The sequence below is a fragment of the Saccopteryx leptura genome, chromosome 7 (genome assembly GCF_036850995.1).
Source record: "Saccopteryx leptura isolate mSacLep1 chromosome 7, mSacLep1_pri_phased_curated, whole genome shotgun sequence".
Classification (NCBI taxonomy): Eukaryota; Metazoa; Chordata; class Mammalia; order Chiroptera; family Emballonuridae; genus Saccopteryx; species Saccopteryx leptura.
In genome coordinates this window covers 87507609-87523098 of record NC_089509.1, presented here as the reverse complement: position 1 = coordinate 87523098, position 15490 = coordinate 87507609, and the positions used below count along the sequence as shown (strand labels likewise).

The 15490-nt window shown below is 42.1% G+C and overlaps 1 protein-coding gene across 8 annotated transcripts in view; it reads right to left on the bottom strand.

Annotated features, from left to right (window-relative positions):
- The window catches only part of CFLAR (CASP8 and FADD like apoptosis regulator), a 66869-nt gene that overhangs the window by 33261 nt on the left and 18118 nt on the right, over positions 1-15490 (bottom strand). For 6 of the 8 annotated variants that reach the window (XM_066346130.1, XM_066346129.1, XM_066346136.1 and 3 more), the window contains 2 exons: positions 4439-4847; positions 2232-2337 (listed from right to left, as the gene is read on the bottom strand). In XM_066346130.1, the coding sequence (XP_066202227.1) occupies positions 2232-2337; positions 4439-4797 (465 nt within the window). In that variant the 5' untranslated portion in view covers positions 4798-4847. Of the gene's footprint in view, positions 1-2231; positions 2338-4438; positions 4848-10828; positions 10850-14151; positions 14173-15490 lie in introns of those variants that run through there. The other 2 variants (XM_066346132.1, XM_066346135.1) reach the window with 2 other exon arrangements.

The following is a 15490-nucleotide window of genomic DNA, read 5'->3' as shown; positions in this document are numbered from 1 at the left end:
TGATTTTTACTCAGCAAAGAGGTCTTCTGGTGGCCAACCTATACCAAGGTTAGGGATGAATCCATGGGCCATTCTGTGTCATCAAGGAGTATGCGAGAGAGCAGACTTAACAATACAGTAAAATCCTCCTGAGTTTATTCTCTTTCAAAAAGTCAGTCTGGTGTTAAACTGAAAAACTCTAAGGGCTCTCCTGAAAAAGGGAGAGTGAAAGTAGTCTGGGGAAATATTTTACTAAAAAAAATTCCAATGACATAGCTTTGAAGTCCTATGACGTTTTAATCAATGCTAGACATTCCAACTCACTGACTCAAGGGATATGAGGTGGCAAAATTTTAAAGTTAGGACATTCTGCTACCCATCTATCCTGAACCATGGGGATTGTGAAAGAACTGTATTTCCAAAAAGGCATTGTTTTTGGTTTTGTTTCCTTTCTATTTACCATTTGGTACTTAAGTGCTATGTTTACTTTTAAATACAATAAACATCATTAAATCTATATAAATGATTGGGAGGTAAATTGATTAGGGACACAAAAAAGGAGTTCAATTTCTTTACCTTCTTTTTCATTTTGCTTTTGATGGTGGAGACACAGTTACCCTGAAACTACAGTCATTGAGAAACATGAGGAAATCCTCAAGCAATGACTTCCCACAGTCCTCAGATGCAGGTCCTTTATAGATATACTGTCATATATGATACTAAAGACTTGAGCTCTTCCTGGCCTGTCCTTAGGTCAGCAGTATCACATAGGGCCAGCTGGAATTCAGATACTTTTCCTGAAATCACAACATCCCTGAGATCTTCACCTCTCCTCATTTTCAACCCCAAATCTACACCTTTGCCATTCCCTGGATAGAGCGGTCACAAGGACCTATCTCCATAAGTAGCCTAGTGACTCCACACTGGCCGTAAGCTAGCTGAGGAGAAAGACATGAAGTAGAAGAGCAAGATGAGAGTGGACTAGCACTTCCCACTTATTTCTACTCAGTATGAGTACATGAAACTGCCTAACTCTCCCAGGTGATCTGTCAAATCAGGGAGAAAAACTGATGTATAAGCCAGGCCTATGAATTTAACACAATTAAAGGATAAAACACAAAGATTAAAAGAATGTCCAAGACCATACCAAAAGATATCACCCTGTTTTCTCTCAGTTCACAAACCAATTTTCTTACTAATAACAGTATTGTTAAAAAAAAAGAAAGAAAAAACTCAGCCCTGGCCAGTTAGCTCAGTGGTAGAGCGTTGGCCTGGCATGCAGGAGTCCCGGGTTCGATTCCTGGCCAGGGCACACAGGAGAAGCGCCCATCTGCTTCTCCACCCCTCCCCCTTTCCTTCCTCTCTGTCTCTCTCTTCCCCTCCCACAGCCAAGGCTCCACTGGAGCAAAGTTGGCCCTGGCGCTGAGGACAGTTCCATGGCCTCTGCCTCAGGCGCTAGAATGGCTCCCTGGTGGGCGTGCCGGGTGGATCCTGGTCAGGCACATGCGGGTGTCTGTCTGACTACCTCCCTGCTTCTAACTTAGGAAAAATACAAACAAAACAAAACAAAACAAAAAACTCATACTCTTCTCACTTTCTTTTTTTTTTCTTTTATTGAATTTATTGGGGTGACACAGGTTAACAAAATTATACAGGTTTTAGGTGCACAATTTTACAACAATCATCACCCCAAGTCAAGTCTCTGTCCATCACCATTTACCCCCATATCCTCCTCCCCTCACCTCTAGCCCCTCCCCCGGGTCCTTTCACTTTCTTCTTGGCCCCAGCTTGGGCTTCCCTGCTCAAATGCCTGCTTTCCTCTCTTCACACAGAGCAGCCGTCCCCAACCTTTTTTGGGCCACGGACCGGTTTAATGTCAGAAAATATTTTCACGGACCGATCTCTAGGGTGGGACGAATAAATGCACAAAATAAAATTATGCGACCGGTGTAAAAACTGTGGTATTTTTAAAAATAATTGTTGAACTTACGAGACAAGCATCAAGAGTGAGTCTTAGACGTATGTAACAGAGGCAATCTGGTCATTTTTAAAAAATAAAACATCATTCAGTCTTAAATATAAATAAAACAGAAATAATCTAAGTTATTTATTCTTTCTCTGTGGACCGGTACCAAATGGCCCACGGACTGGTACTGGTCCACGGCCCAGGGGTTGGGGACCACTGACGTAGAGAATATTCTCCAACTTCTGATAGGCTCTTGGGAATATGAACCAAGAAAAAGAAAACTCACCTTATCCTTGGCTGTCTTGCCTCGGCCCATATAATCCCTCATGAGGAAAATTAATGAGGACATATCAGATTTATCCAGATTTTCACCAATCTCAGTGATCAGCACTCTGTAAAACAGACATGTTTCTTTGGTAAATTCAGAAACCAGTACTAGTGAGAACAACAAGAGCCTATGCCTCCTTTATGCCAATAATTGGTTTAAAGACTAGTTCTTGTCTCTATTTGAATGTGTCCCCATAAGACCCCAGAAAAAGATCTCCAGGAAACTTAAAAATAAAGTTCATCTTTTACCCAGTTTTCTCTCCTTCCAACTAACTGCTCTGAAATCAACTCAAAGAAAAAAAACTTCCCTAAACTTCCCTAAAGAATCCCCTAGGCTCCAAAGAAGTTACGAAGAGATAAGTAAAGAATCTGAATGACTGCGAATAGGACAGAAATAGAATTGAAAGTGATCTTGTCACCCCTGGTGATCACCACCTCCCAGGTGATGCTGATGCTGATCCGGGGGCCCCTCTGTGAGTCACAAGATTCTAAAGCAAAGTAACACCTGGGATATCCCTGCCGAATCTGGAACGCAAAGGGTAAAGGCATCTAAAGCCTGGGGACTGTGACTGCAGATGTCTCAGTCTAGAAAGCCCCTCCTGACTCGGTCACCTTTGCTCCAGTCAGAGCTACCGCCACATCTCATCAGGGCTCCCAGGACTACTCTTGGTTAGTGGTATCACCTTAAAATTGTCATTACTGCTTGGAGGGCTGTTTTCCCAATTAAGACATTCAGAGTCTTGAGGATGAAAGAGTGTTCGTTTGTTTTGCTCTAGCACTTCCCAAATACCTGGCATATGTCAACCCACAAAAAAGTCTACTCAACAGATGAATAAATGAATCAGACACTCCTCTCCCACAGCCTGGCCTTTCTGCCCAGAGGCCCTGAGAAACCACTTCCACTCACCATAGTCAGAAAACAGGAAATGGAGAGGTTACCCCCTAACTTATTCACAAAAACCCAGTTGGTGCCTCCCAAAAAGTTTTAAGATTTCTGATATTATATGACGGTTAGAGAGATGGAAGATGATCAAGAATAACAACAATTACATTTGTAGAGAGCTTCACAGTTTTAAAAGGCTAAATGATCACAATGGATCCTTCACATGCTAAATGATCACTATGGATCCTCAGAAACAAACTTGTGAAATTAGGTATTACAGTATTCTTAGCTTTACACGTAGGACAAAGAAAAGCCCAACCAATGTTAGTGGCCGGCTGGGCCTATGAGGCCTGTAACTGGCCATTCTGAGGCTTGAATCAGGTTTCAGACCTCAAGTCTCATTTTTTCAGGCCCCACCTGCTTTCAACTCTCTTTAATATAGTTTTTCAATAGTATGCGTTATCTCCAAATACACATTATTGATGTAATTAAAGGCTGGTGGTCTGGAGAAAAAGGAACCACTAATTTAAGATTACAAATTCTCTTTATTTCCCCAGAAACAGCCCCTCTAGGCACCCCAGAACCTCCAAGAGAGTATTGTGTGAACAGAAGGAAGGAACTACTAAAAGGCTGTCTTAACTAAAGGGAACTCCAGCAGATGTTTTTCTCTGAACCAAAGGGGCCAAAGGTGGTTAATTGAAGAAATGTTCAATCTGGACTCCCCATAGCCGCCCAGAGCAGTAACCTCAGAAACTCACTGAAAAGAAGCCTAACCCAGCAAGGGAAAAACCAACAGTGATTTAGAAGGGATCACAGAGTTCTACAAAGATTAGGAAATCACTCTCAGGCCTGTTATTTCCTTTCTCAGTAGGAAGGAGGCCAGGTCTGACATCACAGAAAATCAAGCCAACAAAGACTACCGGAGATTTACAATCAGAGCTGGCAAGAATTAGTAGGTCTTAATCATTCCTATTTCTCTTGCTCTATCCATCAGACAAACACATACCATTCATCCATTCCACTTTTATTATGATCTACTAACACAATTACTTTAAGCAAATACGATCTAAGAATTCAAACAGTTTAAAGGAATGATTAACCAATGTCGTCCCCCCTCCCCCATATATTCAATAATTTTTTTAAAGACTTTAGAGGAATGAAGTAACATTATGCAGCAGTTGGATCAGTGAGCAGAGAAAGTCATGAGGCTGCTTTTCTTACTATCCTGGTTTCTCTTGCTCAGAAATCTAGATCACCTCATTCCTTCCCAGCCTCAGGATTACCTGTAGTCCGAAATAAGATGAGGGTGACTGCGCAGGTAGGTCTCCACCGCCATTTTGTCCATCCTCAAGATCCGCTTGAGCAGGTCAAACCGCCTCACTCTGTAGAGGAGCTCAGCCAGGTCCATGTCAGACAGCTTCCCTCTCTCCCTTAAATTATCCAGAAGGTCCCTGATATTAAGTGACGTCGCCTCCTCAGCCACATCCCGGCACAGAAAAAGGAGCATCTCCTTCTCATCTTCATCAAGTGCCTCTTCAACCTGATGGATGACCTCAGCAGACATCCTGTAGAACGTCCTTGCAAGAGACTGCAGTAATAGGACTCCAATCCAGTTAACAGGCCGTAAGCCTACTGACTTCATTTCTGATGCTTTTCTTCATTTCTTTCAGAATCCTTTCCAATGGCGGTGTTCTGTGGTTAAAAGGGAATTTTTTAAAAATCCTCTTATCAAAGTAACTTATGCCTAAAATATACAAGATAGGGGCTGATTCCTTTTTGCTGGTCTCTCAAACCCAGCAGATTCCATTTATATTGTGAAGTCTACAAAGAAACAATCCCCAGCTGACAAAGAAACTATTCCAAACTAAGACAGAAACAAAAAAAATTATATTTTAAAGGAAATGAAACCAGAGACAAATTTTTCCAAAAAAAACACCCCGCCTGCTTTATCAGAAATGACTAGAACATAGGGTACCCAAAGGGGAAATCACACAAGAAGTTAATGACTAAGTGGCAAATGAATGACCTTTATTGGAGAAGGAGGAAAAACCCAGCAACTAAGCAGCTTAGTCAAAGAAAACGATGTCGTAGGAGTTAACTCCCTCTTTTGGTTACCTAGCCCAGGTAAGCTTACACAAATATGGGTCTTTGCAAAAGGGACCCTGGAGTATCAAAAATGATGGGAGAAAGAGGCATCTGTTCCTACCCTCTCCCTTTTTTCTAGCTGTTTTCCTATTTTAAAAATCTCTCATTCTACCTGTATGTAAACAGAAATCTTCACTGCCACCCTCCCAAAGTCCCAGGCTCTTTTCATAGCTTCATTGTCAATGAAGCACCCCAGCTAAACCTTGTTAAGTTTTGATCACCTCTTCAGACCAGGAGTCTCTCCCCCACCCCTTTCCCTTTAAAGTGCCAGAGACCCCTGACTCAGTACACTGCTAAGGGCAGCAATTATTACTACTGTTCCTGATGGTATCAATGGAAGGAAGGAGTGGAACAGAAGATCTGGGGAAATATCCAAGTCCTGGGATGGAATCTGGGTGGGAGTGGTGGGGAGGTCATGTCATGGGTGTATTCTTAACTTCTTCTGTTGGAATGCAACTATTTTCATTCAAAATTTAAGCAGCAAATGGCAGTCACTATCCACTCTAAAGTTTCACTGCTATGTCTTACATTTAAACAGTTTTTGTGTTCTGGGAAAGTACTTTGTCCGTTTCTATCAGAGAACATTTCAGGTTAAAAGCTAATCATAGCAGTACCTGACCAGGCAGTGGCACAGTGGATAGAGCGTCGGACTGGGATGCCAAGGACCCAGGTTCAAGACCCTGAGGTCACCAGCTTCAGCGCAGGCTCATCTGGTTTGAGCAAAGCTCACCAGCTTGGACCCAAGGTCGCTGGCTTGAGCAAGGAGTTACTCGGTCTGCTGAAGGCCCACGGTCAAGGCACATATGAGAAAGCAATCAATGAACAAGTAAGGTGTCCCAATGAAAAACTAATGATTAATGCTTCTCATCTCTCTCCGTTCCTGTCTGTCTGTCCCTATCTATCCCTCTCTCTCTCTGTCTCTTAAAAAAAAAAAAAAAAAAAAAAGCTAATCATAGCAAATAAACAATTTGGAAACACAGCCTAACTGCAAGTTGCTAACTTTTGCTACATATTTGCATACAAGTATATCTATATATTTATCTAGCTATATTTAATAAAAGGAACAATGAATTCATTTTATTTATTTATAAATATTTTTTATTTATATATAGTCTCAGTTCACAGAAGATTTGAGGCATCCTATATAAAAATACATAAGTAGAAAAAATTTTTATATAAAAACAAGGGGAAAATTATGTTAGAGTCAAAATGGGTTGTAGTGGTAGAGAATACAATGCAAATATGCAGGCCAGAAAGGTCTAAACATATTTTCTAGGCCATGAATTTGTCCCTGAGCTTCTCGGCAGTCAAAGCAAAAAGATGTATATGGGACATTAAATATGCAGTTCTTGCTGTCAAAGAGAAGAAAAAAAAAAACAGGTGTGTAGAGGAAGTACAATTTTCCTAGATTTCCAGAGCTCCTCATCAATAAAAATATTAATGATCTGAAAGTAATAAAATTACAGTTATTTTAAATTTTATTTATTTCTAAAAATTTTAAATATTTTCTTTAAAAACAGACCATTCATTTATTCATACCTTTCACACTCTCCTTCCACTATGTCTAAATGGGCGAGCCCCTAATAAAAATAGGTATTTTATCTAATGTATCCTTGACAATAAGTATTGATGTGTCCATGTCAATCCTATGCCCATTCGCCCAAAATTCACTTACATATGGCCACTTGTGAATAACTAGAGTAATAAAATTTACTAAATTATCTCTCAAACAAAAGTAAAAAATATATGATATCCAAATTACTTTTTTCATCTGAAAGCTGAATTCTAATTTTATGCATTTCAGAAAGCCTAAATTGATACTCCACTCACAGACTAACAGTGTGTTAACCTAGCCACTAATTTCCATAAAAGAAGATCAAGTTCTTTTTCTACTCACTATACGTCACAATTTTGTCAGTAGTTATTATAAATTACCCTATAAAATATGTACATACACTAGTAGGTATGAGGTAAATAAGAAGAGGTCATTAAATGCAAGAATAAGAAATAAAATATTATCCAAATTCACCAGACATATCTGAAAAAGAACCAAATAGAACTACTAGAAATGAAATGTTTAATTTTCTGTTTTTAAAAACAGTAATCTTTTTGTAATTCACCATTATCTATGATATAACAATGCCATCACAAGTTTAAAAAAATATTAGAAAATTGTTTTTAAAAAACATTATCTGCTCGGTTTATTTCTTCCAACTGCTTTCTGCCAGTCACGCACACTCAGCAAGAGAACTGGTTTGCTGTCTTCTCTCTGTACTAATGGAGGTACAGTTGGGTAGCAAATTACCCAGTGGTAGCATCTGGCATATTCAGAGAAAATATCAAAGGCAAAATACAGATCCTCTACTGAGCCAGGCCAACCAGATGTAGCAGAATAGCGGTGTGTATATCCTAGGGGGTTATGGGGACAGTTAACTGTGGCTAGGGGTGATAGGCACTTGAGAAAGGGGAAAATGGAAGGAGGAGGTAACATTAGCGTCCATATAACCACTACTTTGTTGGGGTTTCTTTTAAACCCAAATGAAGAAATTAGCATAAAAATTACCCTCAGACCAGGAAAGTCCAGAAGGCAAACTCAGAACCACACCTCAAGGTCACCTTCACAGTCCAGGGCATATAAGACATCCATTGTGCTGGAGGTGAGCTCATGCATAAAATTACCATGCACAAAAATAAAAAGCACCACAACATTAAACAAAATAAATACAATTCACATCCTAAGAATCCATATCTGAACATCTAAAGTTAGTATCTTAAAACATTAAGGAAGATAAAAAAAAAAAGATTTCTGCAATATGAAAAGTCAAATCAATGTTTCTTCATAAGGGGTAATTTTGTCCCTCTGGGAATATTTGACAATGTCTGGAGATATTTTAAGTTATAACAACCAGTTGGTGCTGCTGGCATCTAGCAGACAGAGGCCAAGGATTATGCTAAATATCCCACAAGGAACTATCCAGCCCAAAACATCAATAGTACCAAGACTGAGAAACACTGCACCAGATAATCTGAAAAAGTTCTGGCTATAATACAAGCTTAGATGCTGAATAAAACATAAAAAATATTTGCTCAGCCTGTCCAGGTGGTGGCGCAGTGGATAAAGTGATGGACTGGGATGTGGAGGACCCAGTTTCGAAACCCCAAGGTTGCCGGCTTGAGTGTAGGCTCATCCGGCTTGAGCATGGGCTCACCAGCTTGAGTGCGGGGTCACTGTTTTGAGTGTGGGATTGTAGGCATGACCCCATGGTCGCTGGCTTGAGCCCAAAGGTCACAGGCTTGAAGCCCAAAGTTGCTGACTTGAGCCCAAGGTCGCTGGCTTAAGCAAGGGGTCACTCACTCTGCTGTAGCCCCCCATGAGAAAGCAATCAGTGAACAACTAAGATGTCACAACAAAGAATTGATGCTTCTCATCTCTCTCCCTTCCTGTCTGTCTGTACCTATCCATCCTCCGTCCTTCTCTCGGACTCTTTCTCTGTCAAAAAAAAAAAATTGCTCAAATATTCAGATGAGCATCTAAGAAAGTAAGTAAAACTGTGGGGCCCTGGCTGGTTGGCTCAGTGGTGTAGTGTCGATCCAGTGTATGGATGTCCCGGATTCAATTCCCAGTCAGGGCACACAGGAGAAGTAGCCATCTGTTTCTCCACTGCTTGCCCTCCCCTTCTCTCTCTCTCTACCTCTCCCACAGCCTTGGCTCGATTGGTTTGAGCACATCGGCCCCAGGATGCCTCCTTGGAACCTTTGCCTAAGACACTAAAAATAGCTGGGTTGTAAGCATGGTCCCAGGTGGGCAGAGTATCGGCCTCAGACAGGGGTTGCCAAGTTGGGCATATGCGGGAGTCTGTCTCTCTATCTCCCCTCCTCTCAACTTGGAAAAGAAAAGAATAAATAAGTAAATAAATAAATCCGTAGGGAGCCAAAAAATAAAAATAAAAGTTAAAAACCTCAGTGGTTATTGTTTAAGATTTACCATATAAAATAACATCAAAACAGGTAACATTGTAGGAATTTCTAACAAAAGATATACAACCCTTAAAATGAACTAGAAATACATGAATCTCACAAACAAACGAAAAGCAAATCACAGTAAATATCTTTGCTTAGTCAAAAAGCAAACTGCTCAAGCATACATTAAAACCCTAAATGTTTAGCCTGACCAGGCAGTGGCACAGTGGATAGAGCATTGACCTGGGACACTGAGGACCCAGGTTTGAAACCCTGAGGTCATCAGCTTAATCACAGAGTCGCCAGCTTGAGCGTGGGATCATAGCCAAGATCCTGTGATCTCTGGCTTGAGCCCAGGCTGCTGGCTTGAAGCCCAAGGTCACTGGCTTGAACCCAAGATCACTGGCTTAAGCAAGGAGTCAGTGGCTCAGCTGCAGCCCCCTGGTCAAGGCACACATAAGAATGCAATCAATGAACAACTAAAGTACCACATCAACGAGGTGATGCTTCTCATGTCTATCTGTCTGTCTGTCTCTCTCTCTCGCTAACACAAACAAAAAGAAATGAACAAAATAACCCCCTCAATGTTTAAAAAATAATACCATGTATATATTATTTAGGGAGTATGTGTGTGTGTGTGTGTGTGTGTGTGCTGAAAATATTAAAGCATACATAGTAATAATAAATACTAAATTATTTTCTGTTAGATGAATAGATTGTGACTAAATAAAGAGGGGAAATGACTGAATTTGTAATATTTTGCTTCATAAGCAGAGCAATAGGTACACAAATACTAAAATAAATATACCTCTGATATACAAAACAAAAGATATACAACCCTGAAAATGAACTAGAACTACATGAATCTCACAAACAAACGGAAAGTAAAACACAGTAAATATTTTTGTCTGTCCTAGTCAAAAAGCAAACTGCTCAAGCACAGCACAATAGGAAACAACAGAAGCCAAAAGGAAACCTTATACATTTTTAAGTAAAAAATTAGTTTGCCTTGCCAGGCGGTGGCACAGTAGATAGAGCATCGGACTGGGATGTAGAGGACCCAGGTTCGAGACCCTGAGGTCGCCGGCTTGAACACAGGCTCATCTGGTTTGAGCTCTAGGTTGCTGGTTTGAGTAAGGGGTCACTCAGTCTGCTGTAGCCCCCGGTCAAGGCACACATGAGAAATCAATCAATGAACAACTAAGGAACCTCAACGAAGGATTGATGTTTCTCATCTCTCTCTCCCTTCCTGTCTGTCTATCCCTATCTGTCCCTCTCTCTGTCTCTGCCACACACAAAAAAATAGTTTATCTCTTCAATTTAAAATATTTTTAGAGCTTCTTTGATGTATATATAGATAAATCTTAGAGCAAGAAAGCCTTATAGGCACCCCAAAGTTATCCTCAAGAAGAACAGGACAGATTTTGCTTAACATGACTCAAAAGATGGAGCAGAGAGAAAGAGGGATGGTAGCAGGTGGAATGAGCTCTTTAGAGTTCTGTAAAAAAGACTTCCCATCACTTACAGCCCCACCCTGCCTGCGCTGCCCTGCTCAGCACTCCACTCACCTCCTCAGAAGTCACTAACTTCACCCCACTCAGGTGAGGGACAGAAAGACTATGTGAGCTAAATTCTTTTTCTTTCCCGCTCTCACATGCTCAGTTCTCCTGATTGATCAACATTATGTTAGTTTCATTTCTCGTACTTTAAGCCTTTCTAGTCAGACAAAACTGGTATCTGTATTTATAGACAAGAATTCTTTTTAAAACCTCCCTTTTCTTTCCCCCTCCTCTCCATGCTGTCAAATTTTAATTTAATGACTATGCTTTCCCTTCTTTCATACTCGTACCCTGGTACAAACGGTTCCCGATCTTCACAACAGATCACTTAAAACCAAAGGCCAGTTCTAGCTTTATTTCTCAAGTGGAAGTCATGGGAGGGTTAAAATAATCATTTAAAGAAAGCTGATGTAAAATGACAATTTATTTCTACAACACTGGCTAATAGAAAGTGGGCTAGGTGTTAGAAACAGAAACCAGGTATTTTCAGTAGAAATACATTTAATATAGGTGCTTACAAAACTGCTCCAAGAGCTGGAGGAAGGGACTCCTGGCTGAACCTCTGAGGAAGGTTCCTGGGACTGCCAGAAAGACTGTGTCCGGCCAAGACAATAGGAAATCAGGAGGCCGCCACTGGGTGTGCTGAGCTCAGGAACAGCTGCACTAATCCAGAGGTCAGAAGGCAGCCCACCAGCACCACACCCACCTCCAATAACTCCACATCTGGTGACTGGACAGCAGAATGTTGCTGCCCAAACCCCCAAATCCCCATGTTTGCCAGCAAAGAAACTAAGCAAAACAACCAGCTATTGGCCCTACCTCACTTCTGTTTATAATTCTTGCCTGAATGCACCTAATTGACAGTACTAAGTTCACATTCTACTTGTAAAAAAGCCAGAAAATGCAATCTGTAATTTTCCAATTTTCTACCCGCTGTACAGAGGTGAGAATGGGTCCTGAGAACCAAATGACAGCCACCACAGAAGGATAGTTCATGAGGACATTTTATATATATGGTTAAATCCTCCTCTGCAGGGACCCCAGTGCCTGACTCTCATAGTAGACACTCAATTAGTGTTTGTTGAATGAATGAATAAATGAATGAACGAATAAATGAATTTTCACAAGTTCCTACCAAGTAATAGCCTCACTTCTCTTTCTCCCCAGACTGGACCGAAAGCATATGCTACAAACTGTCCAGCCAGCATCCTCAATTCTCTTCATAGTTTTGCCTCCTGACTACCAGCTCTGCAACACCCTGAGTAACCAAACCGGTCCTGATTTGTCAGGATTTTCCAGTTTTAGTATTAAAAGTTCTGTGTCACCTGACAGGTGCAGTGGATTGATCATTGGTCTAGTATGCTGAGGGACCAAGTGCAAAGCCCAAGGTCACTGGCTTGAGCGTAGGCTCAACTGGCTTGAGCATGGGATCATAGACATAATGCCTCGGTCACTGGCTTGAGCCCAAAGGTTGCTGGCTTGGGCAAAGGGTCACTGGCTCAGCTGGAGCCCCTCTCTCAAGGCACATACAAGAAAGCAATCAATGAACAACTAAGGTGCCGTGACGAAGGATTGATGCTTCTCATCTCTCTCTTCCTTCCTGTCTGTCTGTCCTTGTCTTTTTGGTCTATCTGTCTCTTTCTCTCGCCAAAATAAACAAAAAGTTCTGTGTCGCCCAAAATTCCTCAATCCCAGGAAAATCAGGATGAGTCATTACCCCAGCATCCCATCCTCAATGGTGAGCCACCTCCACTCTTACATCTAGAGTGTGAATCTTGCTGAAGGGAAGGGCAAAGATCCCACCACACCCTTAAATTTTCAACCTCAACAGGACCCTGTGCTGCTCAGCAACTTACTGAGCAGGACCTTGGTCAGCTACTGTGCCACCTCCCCTCAAAGGCTCCGCCTTCACTGCTTTCTTCCATCCTAACACCACCCACTCCTCAGACGACTTAGCCACTTATCAGGAGGGAGCTCCCTCAACCTCCCGCATTCTCACTGTGGGGGTGGCGCCTATCTCTGGGCTTCCCAGGGCCAAGCACTCCCCTGTGCCCTCCCGTCTCTATGAGCTCCTACTCATTCGTTGTTCTTTCGCGACCTCCAGGGACTCTTGCCCTTAACTTGTAAACATGTTCAAGCCTCTTCCATCTTTAAATAAATAGACAAACAAATAAATAAAAAACATCTCAAGACTGAGATGCACTGGACACCATCCTTTCAATATTTTTTCTTTCGTGTGGAGCTGAGCCTTGATGAAGAAAGAGTATGCACTCGGTGCTTCAGTTACTTCAACGCCAATGCAATCTTCAAGACACCTCCACCTGCGTGGTTCCTCTCCCCACATCCCTTACACTAGGGGTCCCCAAACTTTTTACACAGGGGGCCAGTTCACTGTCCCTCAGACCGTTGGAGGGCTGGACTATAAAAAAAATCTATGAACAAATCCCTATGCACGCTGCACATATCTTATTTTAAAGTAAAAAAACAAAACAGGAACAAATACAATATTTAAAATAAAGAACAAGTAAATTTAAATCAACAAACTGACCAGTATTTCAATGGGAACTATGCTCCTCTCACTGACCACCAATGAAAGAGGTGCCCTTTCCGGAAGTGCGGTGGGGCCCGGATAAATGGCCTCAGGGGGCCGCATGCGGCCCTCGGGCCATAGTTTGGGGACCCCTGCCTTACACACTGGCACTCCCTGCCGAGCCAGGATAGAACCTGACAGGTAGTATCAGTAATACTAATGCTGTTTGTTTTAAATTTTGATATTTTGTTCATCATGGGGTTTATTTTTTGCATTAACGTCAATTTTTTCCAAAATATTCCCATTAAAATATTATTTATTTTGATTATTGAGTTTTAAGCACCCCTTTAAATGTTGTGCCTGATATGAATATCAAACTCTTCTCACGCTAGTGTCCCATTCCTGCTGACAGTGCTCCTGTAGAGACCTTGGTGACCTCCTAGCCGCCACATCCAAGGTCTGCTGACTGACGCCTCCTTGAAATCCTTCTCCCATGGCTGCAGTCCCTCTAGGACTCCTCAACATCTTCTTTCTGCACATGCTTTTTAAATGAGGGTGCATCCGAGCATTGGTCTCTCGCCCAGACTGCTCCTCTGGCCTTTCTGTTGCCCCTGCTCACAGTCTCACCCTCTTCAAACCAACTTTCTATCAGAATGAAATTTCGCAAGTTCATGTTTGAACCAAGTCATTTCCTAATTCAACCCTTCCAATGGTTCCTCATCTCCCATTGCTGGCTCCAATTTTCTTTGCATTAAAGTCTCTCATGGTCCAGCGCCTGCCTTCATCTCTCATTAACACATACCTTGCACACTCAGCTTCAACCAAGCCAGGAGTTCTATCCTATGTGCACTCAGTGCCTTTGCTTGAATTACCTCTTCCATTAACCTGCTTAGCAAAACTCTTCTCAGCTTTCAGGGCCAGCTGGAGCATCTTCTACTGTGTAAAGCTGTCCTGGGAAGAGCCCATACAGGCTTGGTCAGTAATGTCTTCTACCATGTACATAAATCCCTGGCATCCAGCATTAGCACCAATAGGTGAGAGTTAAATGATTAATTTTAGTCAGGCTTCTCAGTCTTTCTTATAGAATGTCAACTTTGCCTCCAAACCTTCTGGTATATAAAGCACATAATATTCTCTGTAATCAGGAACATAGCAGTCAGCATGACTGGTTCCCATCATACCAAAACCCATCTAAGGACATACTTAAGATTCCATTCTTTATACCGCTTCTCTCCCTGAAGCAAGGTTATGGCATGGCATGAAAGCAAGGTCATGTCCACCGAACCACAGTAGTGAAGTAAATATAGTATTCAACAACACCAGAAAACGAGGCAGTAATGAAGAGAAGCCTGCCTGCCTTGCCAGCTGCAGAAAACAGCATGCAAACCTGCAACTTTCAGGTGTCTGGGAATCCCCACTGAGATATAAATATGCAGTCCCTGAAGGAGTCACCCAGAGGTTTCTTTTTTTTTTTTTTTTTTTTGACAGAGACAGAAAGAGTCAAAGACAGAGAGAGGGACAGATAGGGACAGACAGACAGACAGGAAGGGAGAGAGATGAGAAGCATCAACTATTTGTTGCAGCTCCTTAGTTGTTCATTGATTGCTTTCTCATATGTGCCTTGACTGAGGGGACTACAGCAGAGCGAATGACCCCTTGCTCAAGCCAGCGACCTTGGGCTTCAAGACAATGACCTTTGGGCTCAAGCCAGCGACCCTGGGGTCATGTCTACAATCCCACACTCAGCCCAGTGACCCCTCGCTTGAGCTGGTGAGCCCATGCTCAAGCGGATGAACCCGTGTTCAAGCCGGCAACCTCAGGGTTTCAAATCTGGGTCCTCCAGGTCCCAGTCCCACACTCTATCCACTGCGCCACCGCCTGGTCACAGGCATGCACTTGGAGGTTTCTAAAAGGACAAAGGAGAAAGTGTAACATGACACTACAGGCAACATGAAATGTGACCATCTCACAGTAGCTCTGTGCATTTACCCTGACGTAGCAGAACCCCCTTCCTTTTCCATTCTCTTACAGAACCTGTGGATGTGGGCTGTCTGTGTAAAAATTCAGCAGCTAACATAATGAACCTATCTTTCTTCCTGCAACTGTGAAACGCCATTTTGTGCCCCACTCCCAAATATTTA